The sequence below is a fragment of the Physella acuta genome, unplaced genomic scaffold, assembly GCF_028476545.2.
Source record: "Physella acuta isolate Inbredline_101_S28 unplaced genomic scaffold, ASM2847654v3 ptg000150l, whole genome shotgun sequence".
Taxonomy (NCBI): Eukaryota; Metazoa; Mollusca; class Gastropoda; family Physidae; genus Physella; species Physella acuta.
The window spans coordinates 733869-750000 of NW_026731669.1; the positions used below are offsets into that span (position 1 = coordinate 733869).

Here is a 16132-nt window from a genome sequence, read left to right on the forward strand (position 1 = left end):
CTGGTATGCAAATTTGGGGAAACACGTAAAGGGATACCCTATTGTATTCGAGGCATAGACCCCAAGCTGGCGAGGGCCAGAAAGATAGGACAGTTGAACGTTAGGCTTGCTCGCATGTAGTCGTGTTTTGTGTTTTTGTATTGTGTGATAGGGCTGGCCCCTAGGGCTGGCCACTATTAATGTTCAAGATTATTTCCTGTTTATTGAAGACTAAAGTAGTAACCATTAAAGTTGCCTAGCATAAATCGTGTTTGCGTTTGACTTGAACCTCTCACTGCAGTCACCATCAGTACCAGCCATACAATTACTCGTTTCGTAACAGACAGGACAGATTTTCCTATCAAAATTAGTATTTTGTTTTTCAATTTTTGGTATTTGTATCACTGCCTAAAAGGAGTTAGATGATGCGGTCTACGCCCCACCCCCTTATCTGACCGCCGCTTTCCGGCTCTACTTAACAAGACCAAGATGTTATTCAACTATGTCGACGTTTAGATGTTCTAATATGCCCTGGCTTAAGGCTTCAGCTAGTCAAGGACAGTGGTTCTATACCAACCCACGACACCTGAGTCAATTATTAGGTTGCACTTTTCTAACATAAGTCTAGTGCCCCTGGTGTCGCAGCCCAGTTAAAGTAATATTATTATTCACTCTCGCTAACACCATAACAAGTAGTGGTATAACTAGTGAGTACCCATTGTTCGGCGTGGTCGGACTGTTACCTCGAAAGTATCCAGTTCAGATCTTGGACTCAAGTCTGTAGAACATGCCAGTACATCCAGCTCTGGTGGGTACCTGGCTCGCTTTAGGGAGAATAAAGGCGGCTGGGCATAAAATGTAAAACAAAAAGTAGTGCCTATCGAACATTATTGCCCATGGGGCTGGTAAAGTAGACTTAACTCTGTGATCTCGGCATATGAATGGATAATAGGGCCAGTACTATGCTCAGCCGCCTTGTCTTTCCCTAACACGAGTTAGGTATCCATCAGAGCTGGCTAGATTCAGGCAAGTCCTACGAAATCAAGCTTCGGATCTGAACTCGAAACTTTCGCCTAGCAGTCAAACGCTGTACCGTTCGACCACGCAATGTCTGACCACCGTCATGTGCCGTGATCGAGAACACGTGAACTCTACTTCATCTTCCCTATGGACATAAAAAAGGAACTATAAATGTTACGAGCTAGCAAGAATAAAACATAATATTTTTACTTTTAGATATTGTTCTTACAAATTTGGTAATACAGTAATATAATTATTATAAACATGAAACAAAAAGGAACAATGGAAATTATAACATAATATAGTACCGAGAGTGCAATAAGTTAGGTTAAAAGAAAAAGTAAAATTATAAAAGTACAATGCATTAACCTTATTAAAACAGTTGGAATGTGCGTTTTAAAAAGCAACGGTATTATGTGTCTCTCAATATCATGTGGCAAAGTGTGCGAAAATGTGTGGTTAGTCTATGGTGGGGTTTAAATACCTTTTGTTACGTTTATACCATGTTATGCTGTTAAGTTGACTGATGTGTAATCACGGTACGGCTAAATCAACCACTGTCTATCGCAACGGTCAATAATATGGTAGAGTATTGAGGGTTAAAAGAAGTCTTCCAGGGGGGGGGGGGGGGTGGTCGATACTTAGGCAGGATAAATCATATTTTCACCCTAGTTAAGTAACGTTCGCCATTCGCCATAATCTATTCAAATGTTGAACGAAAGACTGCACTTTCCAACGGTTTCAGATCTAACCACAACACTAACCCTTCCTTCATACACAATGTTTTTCTTTGCCTTCAACATAATCTACTCTTCTAAATTAATATCCCAACGATACATTTCAACTTCCGTTTTGCATATAATATTTTGTATAGGATAAGTTGTCGAATCTGCAGGCCGACCTTTAACCCCAGATCCGCTTGTCATGTGATGGTATATAAACAATAAAAACCCAGACAGTCACGACAGCATCAGCAATTTTCAAAACTCTACTTGAAAATGTCGGCTTTAATTAGCATCGTATTGTTAGTCAGCAGCTTGGTAATGTGTTACGGTTAGTACATTCATTTCATGTATAAGTCTGTAAGGGTGGCAGGACAAATTATCTCAGGACAAATGATCTCAGACAAAATATCCCAGACGTTCATCCTTAATACTTTAACTATTTAGCTGTGAGATATTTTGTCTGAGGTATGTTGTCTCAGATAATTTGTCCATGGTATCATTTGTCTTGATATGTTTTGTCTTCAGATATTTTGTCCGTGAGATATTTTGTCCGTGAGATATTTTGTCTGAGATCATTTGTCATGGAACAGTGTGTTAGAATTTTATTTTAATTAAATATCTTATTTTGTCAAACCAACGTACATTTTGTTATCGTTGACTTTTTCTTTAATTAATTGGTGTTTTACAGAAGATATTTTTCCTATTTCATTCACTTTGTAATTGTATAGGTGTACATTTCTTTAGTTTGGTGCTGTTGAGAGCCCTCTGATGAAACGATACTTTTAAAAAAAATAATAATAACGAGCAGACCCGCCGCCATTTAGTTGTTTTATTTTCTACTTTTCAGTAATTCATAATTTGTGAATTCGACATTACCAATGCTGCAACTGAAAATATTTGCTTTAAAACACTATCAGTAGCTCGTTAGGGACGATAACCACCCCATCCTTTCCCCAAACCCCTACCACCCCCCCCCGTGAAAGCCGCCTCCTCTTAGTTACCTACGCTAAGTTTAAAATCGTTTCAAACTAAATTGTCTGCTCCTAATAGCCGTGACTAATTGGACCCGGCTCTACGATTGTAAACATTTGGCGTGAACCACAGCTCACCAGACCGTTGGGGCTGGGGGTGGTAGCCATATGCCTAGAGAGGAAGAGAGGGGACTGCTATGCGCACTTACGTCTTGGTGGTGTCCCGCATGGTCCCCATGAAGAGAATTGTATACAGAGATTGATTATTTTAAAATGTGCGATTAGAATGAAATAATACCAAACGTTTGTTTTTTAAATAGCTTGATACCAATAATTTATTAAATAAACTTACAGCATTAATTTTTCATGACTAACCCATAATTATTGTGGTTTCCAGAAAAATTCGCAATCGGAAAACTGCGTAACGGAAAACTGCGCAAATACAAACTAATTATAATAATACACTTTCAGTTTGTCCTATTTCGTGGAAATATGTCTTATTATAGTCCAATGTACATGTGTTCATTCTTTGCTAATGTCTATAACTGTTCTATTTAAAAAAAATATCATTGCGTACATTTTTGTGCAGTTTTCCTTTTACGCCGTCTTCTGTTGCGCATCTTTCCGGTCACCAGTTATTGTACATCTAAAATGTTGTCGCTAGGTATACAAATGGAGATGAAGAGAGAATTATTTTACCAGGGCAGGGAATTGTTTTGTGCACAGCTCCAGTGTACAGAAAACATAGGAGAAGACACTCAGATATCAGCTCTTATCAACATGTCAATCTATGAGATCAACGAACCAGGGACGAGTCTTCCACTATCGTCTATCTCAGAATCAGATTCTAAAATCCGAGATTTTAAAGTACCAGGGGTATTTTCTGATGGGAAAATATCAAAGCATAGCGGAGATCTGAACTTGTTTCTTTCAAATGAAACAGCTTGTCACGAAAAGATGTTTAAGTGTGAGATATATTTCACGTATAAGACAGGGAGTATTGGGTTCGTTGAAGAAAAGGTTGCTGCGCTCAGCAAAGAGAAAGTGAGAAGATCAGATTTAATGATGAGTTTAAAAGCTAAGACTCTGAACTATGTCAAAACTGTGGACACTATGGCCGATTTCTTGAAATCGTTTGAAGATCCAGGGAAACTTAAAGGGGCGGACATGTCAATGTCACTACAGATGTCACATACAAGCAGAGATGACAACACCGTGGACAAAGTTAAATCTAACAAAGAGATTACAGATAATACTAACCAAGATAAAACTGATAATGATATGGACACGGTTAAAAAAAGATTAAACAGTTTAACAGAACAAATGCAGGTGATTATGGAAAGATTTAAGAGCTCAGACCAATTACATTTGAACACAACAGAACAATACACGGACAAGAAAGTAAAGTACAATGCAACACTTTGGACAAAAGAAATGGTAATATATACTGTTTTTTCGGTTAACATTTTTACATGGTAGCTACAAAATAGGACGTTTGCTAAAATTTGGCACATGCTTTTATTTTGATTCTAAAATTATATGTTTATGTTTGTTTCTGTAGTTGGTTTACCTGTATTTTTATTACAAACGTTAGATTATAAGATTCGAGATTATAAAGTGACGTATTTGTTGACGAAAAAATGTCAAATCAGCAGAACTGCTCTTGTTTATCTAGTGTTGGTTTAACTGTATTTTTATTACAAGCTGAAGGAAAAATATCCCATGTAAACAAGTAGCATATGAGGCATACATTATGTTACAAAATGTAAAGTAAAAACGTTGCAGTGCTGGTCAAATAATTATCATTTACATCTGCCCGAGTTTGAACCCTCGGGCACATGAGGCTCGTCAACTGGGGTAAAGCAACCCATTTAGGAGAGAAAACTTCGAAATCAAACACAGCTGATTCTAAGTTGTATAGGTAACGTCCTGTCCATTTGGTCCATGTGTGGAGAGTGGGGGCCTGATACATAGACATTATCTGGCTCCTCTCATCAGGCTTTGTGCTTGGATTTCCAACGTGCAATCATCCAATGGTCTGATAGAATATAAAGCCAAAATTGTTTACACCAATGTTTTACATGAGTCTACATAATAAGGTGTTGGTTGCCAGGGCCGATTGCAGTAAACACAACTCAGATAAAACGTTCAACTAGTTATGCAGCGAGTTTATTGTATACAAAACATATGCTTTGCAATTAAGCAACTAATATACACAAATCAAAATACAATCTTCATTCAGTGTAGACAAGGCCACGATTCTAATTCGCCAAGCAGACAGCTAGTTCAGCTGGACGAATCCAAGATAACTTTATGTGACACAAAAACTGACCACGGAGGATGGCTTTTGATACAGGTAGGCTACTGCTAAGTTAAGAAACTAAACGATTATCTAAGTAAGGAATGCCCTTAATTACTTATTTAACAAATATCTCGTTAAATTCTAAATTTCCATGACATATTGTATAAAAAGGAAAGCGTAAGGACTCTTAGAAGAACAGCAATCCAAAAATCGTTTACTTTTATTATATGTAGATAATCAACAATGTCCGCTCGGCGCTCGCTTTTACTTTATCCTATCATATGTAATAGGTTTGTCAGGGATGCAAAGAGAGAGAGAGAGAGAGAGAGAGAGAGAGAGAAACAAATCATGTGTACAATGTGATTAGAGCTAGCGAAATTTGTGAGCTCAACGACTAGATCGTTTTTAGCGCAATTTCCATTCTGGAGAATTGCGTTTATTAACTCGTCAAGGATGGATGGATGGATGTCAGCAGGTTTAAGTCTTATCTCCTCCTCAACGAAGCAATATCGAGGACTAGTTCCAAAAGGAAATATGTTAAGCAAGTTCCGAGGATGATCGTGTGCCAAAAAATTCCCGGAATTCCTTCCTGGATTTCCCGGAAAAGCCAAAAAACCTCGAAAAAATGCATTTTTTTGCCTATATCTCGGCAACCAGACCACTTAGCGACTTGAAACTATTACCAATCGATTTCTGCCATAATTTAAAACAATTTTGCCGAAGAAAGTTTTCAAAAATATCCTTTCGTTAGGTCACAATTTTTTTTAAAGCGCGACAACTAAACACCCCCTACACCCCCGCATTATTTAAAATGACATTATACATAATACATTACAGTACTATATAGCAAAAAAGTCAGTGGTAGGCGAAGGAAAGGAGGGTAAATCATGTGACCTGGCTGGCTTAGCAGCAAACTGCGCGAGACGCAGGCGAAGGAGGAGGAGCTATGATTTATCTCGATTTAAAATTGTTATGGATAACATAAGGAAATTGCGCTTAATTTGTCACTAGACTTTTTATTAACTTGTCTATTATGAAAAATAAAAACTATAAAAAAAACAATTAAAGTTATTCAATATTTCGTGCATCAATATTATAACAACTATGTGCTTATGTTATTTCGTGTTTTTATCTTATTTTCAAGCGTCGTGTTTTGGGTGATGTAAACTTCACCAGGGGATGGGATGACTACAAACATGGGTTTGGTTCAATGGCAGGAGATTTCTGGCTTGGTAATGACTGGATCTCAAAACTTACAATGATGGTGAGTTCAATATTAACTCTATAAAACGTAACGGACATATATTGTAGCCATATGAAGAACAGTCATAACAGTCGATTATTGTAAGCATGATATGTTTTGGTTTCTATGTATTGCTTAAGCCAACAAAACGTGTTACATACACAGAGGCGTAGCGAAAGATTCTGGCATCCTTTTTTAAGTAAACCAAACAGTAGCATCACCAGGCATGGGTAGAGGTGATGTCCGCAACTGATGACAAACATTTAAGCGTGACACCATGACAAAACATTTTAAAATTTACTGTCAAAACTAAGTAATATCCAGCTAAAATAATAAAAGATTAGTGAAAGAGGGGTGACACTCCACCGAATGTGCAAACGTGTTGGGAACGATGGGGTGACACCGGTAAACGCATAAGGTAACAACCGAACTTGTAACACAATTTGTTTAATAACAAATTAACATCACCATAATGAGCAAATAATGAGATTTTAAAATTCCTTCTTAGACATCGAAATCTCCTTCCCGATCACTGTGGAATATTAACGAATGTTTATACGTAACTAGCGTACCCGTCCAAGTAGTTGCGATCTAGTCCCACATACCAATGGAACAATTTGGAAGGGTTTCATCAAAGCGTTACCAATTGTATATTTTTAGTCGTGTGACCTTGTTTTTCTAAAACCTAGCTAGATAAAATTTAAACAACGTCACTGCTGTTTTGCTTGGATATTTCTTGCTGGGGCGCGGGTTGGTCCAAACTACAGCTCAGATGCCCTTGGTTGTACTGTATGAAAGCATTGAGTGTATGTTAAACATTCTCCTTAACAATGAGCTTGAATACCTTTTGGTGAGCGCCTAGATGTCAGGAGCGTCATGCGAATGACCGGTTACACTAATGTAGCGTAATGCAAACCTTGGTTGGGTTTAATCATCAAACGTAGAGGCCACCGTGTCCCTGGTCGAAAGCCACCCCTGTTGCAGTTTGACCGTTGATTTAATCGTACCCCTGACTCTGCAGGACGCGAAATCAACGGATCCTTTGACTCAACTAGCCGCTGGGTAACTTGGGGTGAACAACCATTACTACAACTAAGGCGCTGGAGGACACCCCTTATTGGATTTAGTAGACGATTTTAGTATCCTTACGTAACCCTAGTGCATGGCGCTCATTAAAACAAATATAGGCGCCGTAATGCTCATGGGGGGAGCCCGGGGTCACAAGACTGCGCCGGCTGACGCGCCTGTGCAACTTGACCGTTGAATCAGGTACTAGCCCTGACCATAGTGTATGGCGCTCAATAAACGGACCCCAGTTGCAAAGATGGCCGCTAGGAAACCGCACTGTTTTACTGCCTGGACGCCGCATTCCGAAATATAATAAAAGTTTAATGGCAAAAAAATTCCCAAGTTTCTTTCAGGTACCTTTTCAAAAAATGTCTAAAACATTACTGCCTGGAATATTATCAGCGACTTCCCGAAGTTAAAAGGCGATTTGATGAAAACAATTAAAATGTCATTAAAGTAAAACAAGTTAATTAAAAAGTCTAGTGACAATTTTAGCGCAATTTCCTTATGTTATCTAAAAATAGCTCTGACGTATAATGCTGGGGTGCGTTCAAGCTAGGAGAACGATCGGTTTGTAGGTGTTTATGCAATTTTAGAATTTGTGACCAAACGAAAGGATATTTTTGAAAACTTTCTTCGGCAATATTGTTCTAAATTATGGCAGAAATCGATTGGTAAATGTTTCAAGTCGCTAAGTGATCTGGTTGCCGAGGTATGGGCAAAAACTGCAGTTTTTCGAGTTTTTTTGGCTTTTCCGTGAAATCCAGGAAGAAATTCCGGGAATTTTTTGGCACACAATCATCCTCGGAACTTGCTTAACATATTTGCTTTTGGAACTAGTCCTCGATATTGCTTCGTTGAGGAGGAGATACGACTTAAAGCTGCGAACACACATCCATCCTTTTCCCAGAAAAGACGAGTTAATAAACGCAATTCTCCAGAATGGAAATTGCGCTTAAAAAATAATTAGTAGAAAAACATTAACAAATGTTGGACTTAGCTTATCCAAAAAATGCAAAAGAGAAGTTGCAGATCAACTAGCCACTAGCGACAACCGACCAATCCTGATCCAGATAGAAACATCAAACAGGCCAATTGAAGCCTCCTCCCTCCCAAGATGGAACTACAAAAAAGCAAATTGGGAGCTCTTCTCTTCCCTCACAGACTCCTACACAAGACCAATCAACTGCAAAACAAAACAGGTGAACAAGTCATACACCGCCTTCAAAAAAAGTTCTGTTAGCAGCCAAAACACCTATTTCAAGGGGAGCAAGAAAAAATTACACCCCAAACTGGACTCCAGACCTCCAGAAACTCCATGACGAGACAATTGATGCTAGAAATACTGTTGAAGAAAATCCCACTGTAGAAAATAACATAAAATTAAAATCAGCAAACGCAGTATTTAGAAAAAAGTATCTAACTGCATTAAGGAAAAGCTGGCATGAAAAAACAGAACACCTCAATGTGGATAGAGATGGCCACAAATTCTGGAGTATTGCGAAAGGCTAAACCAAGAAGAAAACAGAGCTACTCCCATAGTCATCGATTTAGAAAACACGATCAAAACGGAAAAGGATGCAGCTAAAGAATTTATAATCCACTTCAGCAAAATGGGAAAAATAAATATCAGCCACCAAAGAGTAGAAGAGGTTAAAAATCAAACTGAAGTTAAAGAAAAACTACATAAAGTTTCTCCCCCCTCCTCCACTGGAATGGTAGCTCAAATTAGCACGAAGGAGCTTGGAGAAGCAATGAAGCTCCTCAAACAAAAGCAAGCGCCAGACCCTGACAAAATTTCAAATGATATGCTCTTGCACCTGGGCCCCATTGCAAAGAAAAACGGCTCCAAATATTTAATGCAAGCTGGAAATCTGGGAAAATCCCAAATATTTGGAAAACAGCAATCATGATACCTGTTCTCAAGATAAGAAAACCCAGGAACAAAGTCGATAGCTATCGCCCAATAAGTTTAACAAGCTGCGTTTGTAAACTGATGGAAAGAGTAGTAAACAACAGACTGACCTGGTTTCTTGAATCGAATAATCTACTAGCAGACGCACAGGCAGGCTTCAGGAAGGGCAGATCTACCTTCATTTCTCAGGAAATAGAAGATAGCTTTCAAGAAAAAAAATCAACCTCAATAGTGTGGGTCGATTTTGAAAAAGCCTTTGACAAGGTCTGGGAGCAAGGTTTAATTCTAAAGCTAATAAACCATCAAGTATCTCATAACATGCTAAACTGGATCAAAGGTTACCTAAACAACCGAAAAGCATCAGTCTCCATGCTATAACTATAACTATAACTATAAAAAATGGAGTCCCTCAAGGAGGAGTCGTGTCTCCTACTCTTTTTCTCATTTATATAAATGACTTAAATGAAAACATCCCAAGGAGAGTAAAAAGAAGCATGTGTGCAGACGACCTTTCACTAATCAGCACAGAGGAATATATTGGTACTTCAAAATTTCGTCTCCAGGAAACACTTGACAAGCTCAGCAAATTGACAAAAAAACTGGGGCTTATCTATTAATACCAAGAAAACAACTTATTCAATCTTCACCTTATCAATTAAACATAAAAAAATGAAACTAACCCTAGAAAACCAAGAGCTAGAAAAAAATGACCACCCCAAATACTAGGAGTCATTTTTGACACTCGACTTACCTGGAGAAAACAAATAGAAAACACACAAAGTAATGGGATCAAAAGACTTAATCTAATGAGGAAACTGGCAGGAACAGACTGGGGAGCAAATCATCACATCCTGAAAAAAACGTACACCAGCTATGTGAGACCTACGTTAGAATATGGTGCTTCGGCTTGGGGCTCAGCAGCAAAATCAAATATTAGCAAAATTGACAAAGTTCAGAACATTGGTTTGAGGATAATGACAGAAGCCATGAAAACAATACCCATAAAAGCTATGGAGGAAATAGCTGCTCTTAGCTCAATATAAGAAAGAAGAGAATCAAAAATCCTCACTCAATACACAAAGCTAGAGGCACTGGAAAACCATAACTTAAAAGACAAACTCCAGAAGCCCAGTCCATCAAACAGACTTCAAAGAACAAGTTTCATCAAAGAAGCAAAGAATCTAAAAAAGAAATATGAAATCGAAAACATCATTCCTGAAAAAATCAAAACTCAAAACCTCTCCCCGCCTTGGATCTCCCACTGTCATTTAACCATTAGTGACTCAATAGACACCATAGAAAAAAGTCTGTCTATGATAAAGAAGAACTAAAGAAAATAACAAATAAGCACATTAAGGATCAGTACCCCAGCAATACCTGGATTAGAGTATTCACAGATGGCTCAGCTGAAGATGCCACAAAAAATGGCGGGGCTGGCGTGCTTATTGAATGGCCAAGCGGAGAGAGCCTGGAAAAGTCAATAGCCACAGACAGCCTATACGACAATTTTAGAGCAGAGAAAGAAGCTTTAGAGCATGCAGCAAACCTCCTGTCAGAACACCCTGAATCTCCAAATATTCAGATTTTATTTCTTACAGATGCTAAATCTGTTCTGCAATTCCTAAAAATCCAGAGTCCTATACTCAATCACTTAGGGCAGCACTAGAAAGGCTAAAAAATACCTGCAGCAGAATTGTGCTGCAGTGGATTCCGGGCCACTGCCAGATACATTGTAATGAAATTGCGGACCAGCTGGCAAAAATTGGAGGAAAGAATAAACAACCGGAAATCTCGCTACACCCAAAAGAAATCAAAAGAATCATAAAAAACAAACAAACACAAATGTGGTCTGACACACACCCTCACTACAATAAAGATGATGGATATTACAATTTGACACGAAAACAACAATACATAATCTTTCGACTCAGAACAGGCCATAACAGACTAAATCAACACATGCATAAAAAACTAAAAATTGGGTGTGGCGAAATATGCCCTTGTGGAAAGACCCCGGAGAATAGGGAGCACGTTCTTCAGGAATGTCCTTTATATAGCCAGGCGCGAGTCAGACACTGGCCCCTACTCACCCCACTCAGGGAAAAATTATATGGGGCACCTGCTGATCTGGAGACCACAGTCCGGACCACAGTCCGGTTTATTCACGAAGTTGGACTTGTTGTCTAAATCCCCCACCATATTCTCAATTAAGAACGAAGAAGAAGAAGTAAAGGCTGACTACCTACACCACCATAATTCAAACTAAACAAAACACAATATTTGCAAAATGCGCCATCAAGTAATTTGGAATAAGTCAACCAGTCCCACCTAAGTAGCCACGAATATTGAAACTTTAAATTTCTTTGTCCGCTTGCTGGAAATTTTAAAAGTTCATCAGGACGCCAGATGTTTTCTAATAAATACAACCGTGTATCATCTGTTATAACTCCTTTAATAAAATTGCCGATATCATTTGCATAAGAAACAGTCAAAAGTGCTGAATTTATGGAAATTTCTTATCATTTTCAGTTTTACTTTTCTTTGTAAAGAAATCAGTTAATAAAGTAGTTTTTAATTTCCTTTTTCCATCCGACATCATTAAAATGAATTTAAATTGCTTGAAGTAGCAAAAAGATACACATTTAAGGGGGAAGGCTCCGGTAAAAAAAAAACTTTTTTAATACTCGATAGAAAACAGTTATTTCTTTACAGCTTTATTAAGATACATCCGCATATGCATTTCCACTAAAAAAAATCTTGGTAACTATGACAACGGCGGCCATCTTGAAAAATTAACCCCTTCGTAGGTTTTCCACCATTCATAAAATATAACATTTTAAGCCCAATAAACAATCAATTCATAATCTTCTTCCAAATTTGGGGCACTCAGCTAAAAAATTTTAGTGCATATCTTCAAACTAATTATTTATGAATTTTCCAAATTTGTGTCCGTTCAAAACACTTAACTTTTGGGAATTTTGGGGCATTAAAACTAGTGATTCCGTTAGAAACGCGGCTGTTCAATGGTATTTATATATTTTTTAAAAGTATTTGTATTACTTTTGGCCGAGAAAATTGTATACATTTCATAGCGTACGTCTTGATAAGTAGATCTATAGATCTAAATTAAATTTGAATGATTCATTACTTAATATTCTAACCTTGGAAGAAAACGCCATTTGTTTTGTGTATTTTCCGTTGTTTAAACATGTGACATTTGCGTTCTTGTCAAAGTAAGGTAGTAAAGTTACTCTTCATATGTTTTTCACCTCGACATATGAAGAGATGGTGTGGTCAGTGCTTTTGCCCAGCTGCCTTTTATTTCCCCAAGGTAATTCCGGTGCCCATCAGAGCTGTGTGGACTCATGGACAGTCACAAGTCCGAACAAAGATCTGAACTCGAGACAGTCGGGCTAGTGGCAAGGGTATAAATATCTATGGTAGTAAAACAGTTACACTGCGATATATATTAACAGGCTCACCTGCTTATATTCAATATAATATATTTAACTGCAATGTACCTATATTACAATGATACAGGGCTACAATGAGTTGAGGGTCGATATGATTATTGGAAGCACAAATCAATTCGCAGAGTATTGCGATTTTAAAGTCGACAACGAAACCGCCAAGTATAAGATTAGCTTATCGACGTTCAGGGGCAACGCTTCAGATGCTTTAATCGCCCACAATGGTATGAAGTTCTCCACGCCTGACAGTGACAACGATGAATTCGAAGGCAGCTGTGCCCAGACTTACAAGGCTGGATGGTGGTTTTATGGTTGTGTTGCATCAAATCTAAACGGAATCTATGGTGCTTCTAGCTCATATGGAGTTTATTGGAGTGGAGAAGTTAAATCAGTTGAGATGAAACTACGTAAAATCTAATCATCGATGGAAATCAAGTTTTAAAATATGTATATTTATTCCTATTTTCACACTTATGTTGTAATAATGCAGTTTAAATTTTATCACTGGCTTAGGATATTTATTTTGAACATTTCACTGCAGTTATTTTACTGTAAGCGTGTTAAAAAAATTAAATATACACTCACAAAATGTAAACTGTTTTCTATTAACATTATTTAATTTCTATTGTCATACACTATTCCATTTTTAATGTCACCTAGTAAAAATTAAATTGAGTTGTAAAATGTGCTTCATATAACATTATATAATATTTTTTGTAATGCATCATATATTCTATTTTTACTGTCACTTAATAGAAGTTAAGTAGAGCATTTATTATTTTCATGTTATTGTGCCTCTATTGTTAAATTTAATTCTAATGTTAAAAAATTTATTCCTAAGTTTTAAAATATGCGTAAAATATATAATGAAGAAAGTTTAATTATCAATGTAAAGTTTTTTTGTAATTCTAAAATATTAAACACATAAATATGATTTCTCGTATTTACTTATAAAACTAATGAGTTAAATTAATCATACAATAACGATTTTAAAATGTTATCCAATGACACATTGAGAATTGTCCGAAAATAATTTTATAAAATTTAAATACACCAACTGCATTATGAGATAAAATAGATTCTATATTAACTTTAAACATCGACATGACACGATGCCACAAGTACAACGTATCACTGACAAAATACCTCAAGCAAACGTACCTTTGGAATTTATTAAAACATCAGTCGATTGAACATTAATGACACAAAATTTTAATTACGAAAATGTTACTTGGTTAGTGTCTATAAAATACAAACTTATGCCATTTCATATTTCACAAGAGTTTTTTCTCATTCAAAAATAAAAACAACAATAGTTTGAAAAGGCTACTTAATCAAAAATGTTCGATGCAGTCTTTAGTAATTTTTTTTTAATTTGCATTTAATAGTATTTGATTTCCATACATTCAATTGATTGATCTCCCTGATAATCTTTTTACTGCATCAAGTTTGAATCAGTAATTGGTCTATTAATTGTTGTCTATTTGGATCAAACAATAATAAAACAAATAATGTTATTTTTTAGAAAATATATATCAACCCAGCAATAAAGTAACCTGTTAAAACAGGACAGCATTGATAAAAATTGACATATATTTAATTTTTTTTTTAATTCAGAAATGTTTTAATGTTTAAAATATATCATTTTGTTTTACACCGATAACATTTTCAGGTTTCACAGGAATTGAAGTTGTGGTTAAATGAATGATAAATACAATAAAAATTACAATTGTAGTTTCTTTTAAAGGAAATCGTACACACAAAAATAATAATGAAGCTGTTCCACCTCAGGATTGTGATTCCAAAGATTGAGCTATGTTATCTCGGAAGATAGGGCATTTATTTATTTATTTTAAAATGTCAAAAATGTAGCTATTTGTTAAGTCAAAATGTTTGATTGTATGGAAATATGTATGGCTGTAGTGAAATCTGTATCTCGTTGTAACCCATTGCTAATGAACCGATTTCTTTCTATCAGCCTAACCCAAACAAATTTGTAAAAACAAGCGACGCACTAAATTAGAAAAAGAGCATTTTTTATTATAGCTAACAAAAATTAAGCTTTACTTTATAGAATCTACTGTAATTACCGCTTTCTTCTAAAAAGGCTGATAACGCTGTTTAATCTCTCTTCCGAGCATGATGCGCTAAATTATTTCCCTTCCATTGGATTACGCTATGTAAATTAAATAAGATTTTAAGAAAATTTTAAATAACAAGGCCATCAATAAACGACGAATCTGTAAAAACAAAAAAAGTACAAAAGTGTTGAATCGTGAAGTATAAATTATAGTCTTGACTGCTAGTTTATCATGTAAAACAGCAGCGATCAGTGTATCACAAAAAATAAATTACGGATACATTTGTTTAATTTTCGTAGACGTTAGTCTCATCGTATTCGTGTAAACGTTGTGAAGATACAGCGGGGGTAGCAGCATTAGCCGGCATGGACGCTAGGTTGGGTTGGTAAGGGGGTGGCTGTTCATTAACGTAGTGCTGGTTGGCCTGGAATTGTCCGTGAGCGTATTGCTGGTTGGGCGGGTACTGAGATGGTGCATACATCTGCTTTGGTTGGAAGGGTTGAGCTCCATTCTGGGTTGTATGGGCCGGTTGGGCTCCCATCTGGGTTGTCGGGTAAGGTTGGGATCCCATCTGGGTTGTCGGGTAAGGTTGGGATCCCATCTGGGTTGTCTGGGCCGGCTGGGATCCCATCTGGGTTGTCGGGTAAGGTTGGGATCCCATCTGGGTTGTCGGATAAGGTTGGGCTCCCATCTGGGTTGTCGGGTAAGGTTGGGATCCCATCTGGGTTGTCGGATAAGGTTGGGCTCCCATCTGGGTTGTCGGGTAAGGTTGGGATCCCATCTGGGTTGTCGGGTAAGGTTGGGATCCCATCTGGGTTGTCTGGGCCGGCTGGGATCCCATCTGGGTTGTCGGGTAAGGTTGGGATCCCATCTGGGTTGTCGGATAAGGTTGGGATCCCATCTGGGTTGTCGGAGAAGGTTGGGATCCCATTTGGGTTGTCGGGTAAGGTTGGGATCCCATCTGGTTAGGCTGGTATGGATAGGCTACCATCTGGTTAGGCTGGTACGGGTAGGCTACCATCGCATTCTGCCCCGTGTACAACACAGACATGGGGGCCGGGACGGATGACACGACCTGACCTTGAGGGGCCCGGCTGGCACTGACCATGTTGATGGCACCGGTCAGGAAGAAACAGGCGGAGAAAGGCATCACGAGAGAGGCCGTCAGGGTCAGACCGAACGAGTAGCTGAGCTGTGTCTTCAGGTAAAGGTGAATGTTGAAGGTGTCGATGCTGTAAAAACCGACAGCGTAGAAGAGTGACCCAGAGAAGCCAAGAAGTCCTGCATTAGAGAGGTTTATTTATATATCTAAGCTACGGGTTAACACTGCTTTTAACCAAAACCACACAACATAAAAT

The 16132-nt window shown here is 37.7% G+C and overlaps 2 protein-coding genes across 2 annotated transcripts in view; one reads left to right on the forward strand and one right to left on the reverse strand.

Annotated features, from left to right (window-relative positions):
* Positions 1-1936: 1936 nt before the first annotated feature.
* Positions 1937-13111, forward strand: LOC131935620 (angiopoietin-related protein 7-like). The gene is made up of 5 exons (XM_059292123.1): positions 1937-2052; positions 3360-4132; positions 4938-5051; positions 6142-6261; positions 12764-13111. The coding sequence occupies exons 1-5, from the start codon at positions 1998-2000 to the stop codon at positions 13109-13111; spliced, it is 1410 nt and encodes a 469-aa protein (XP_059148106.1). The 5' UTR covers positions 1937-1997.
* A 1211-nt stretch (positions 13112-14322) lies between these two features.
* LOC131935587 (adhesive plaque matrix protein) overlaps positions 14323-16132 on the reverse strand; it is a 6447-nt gene continuing 4637 nt past the window's right edge. The window contains exon 4 of the mRNA XM_059292071.1: positions 14323-16055. Within this exon, the coding sequence (XP_059148054.1) occupies positions 15061-16055 (995 nt within the window). The 3' untranslated portion in view covers positions 14323-15060. The remainder of the gene's footprint in view (positions 16056-16132) is intronic.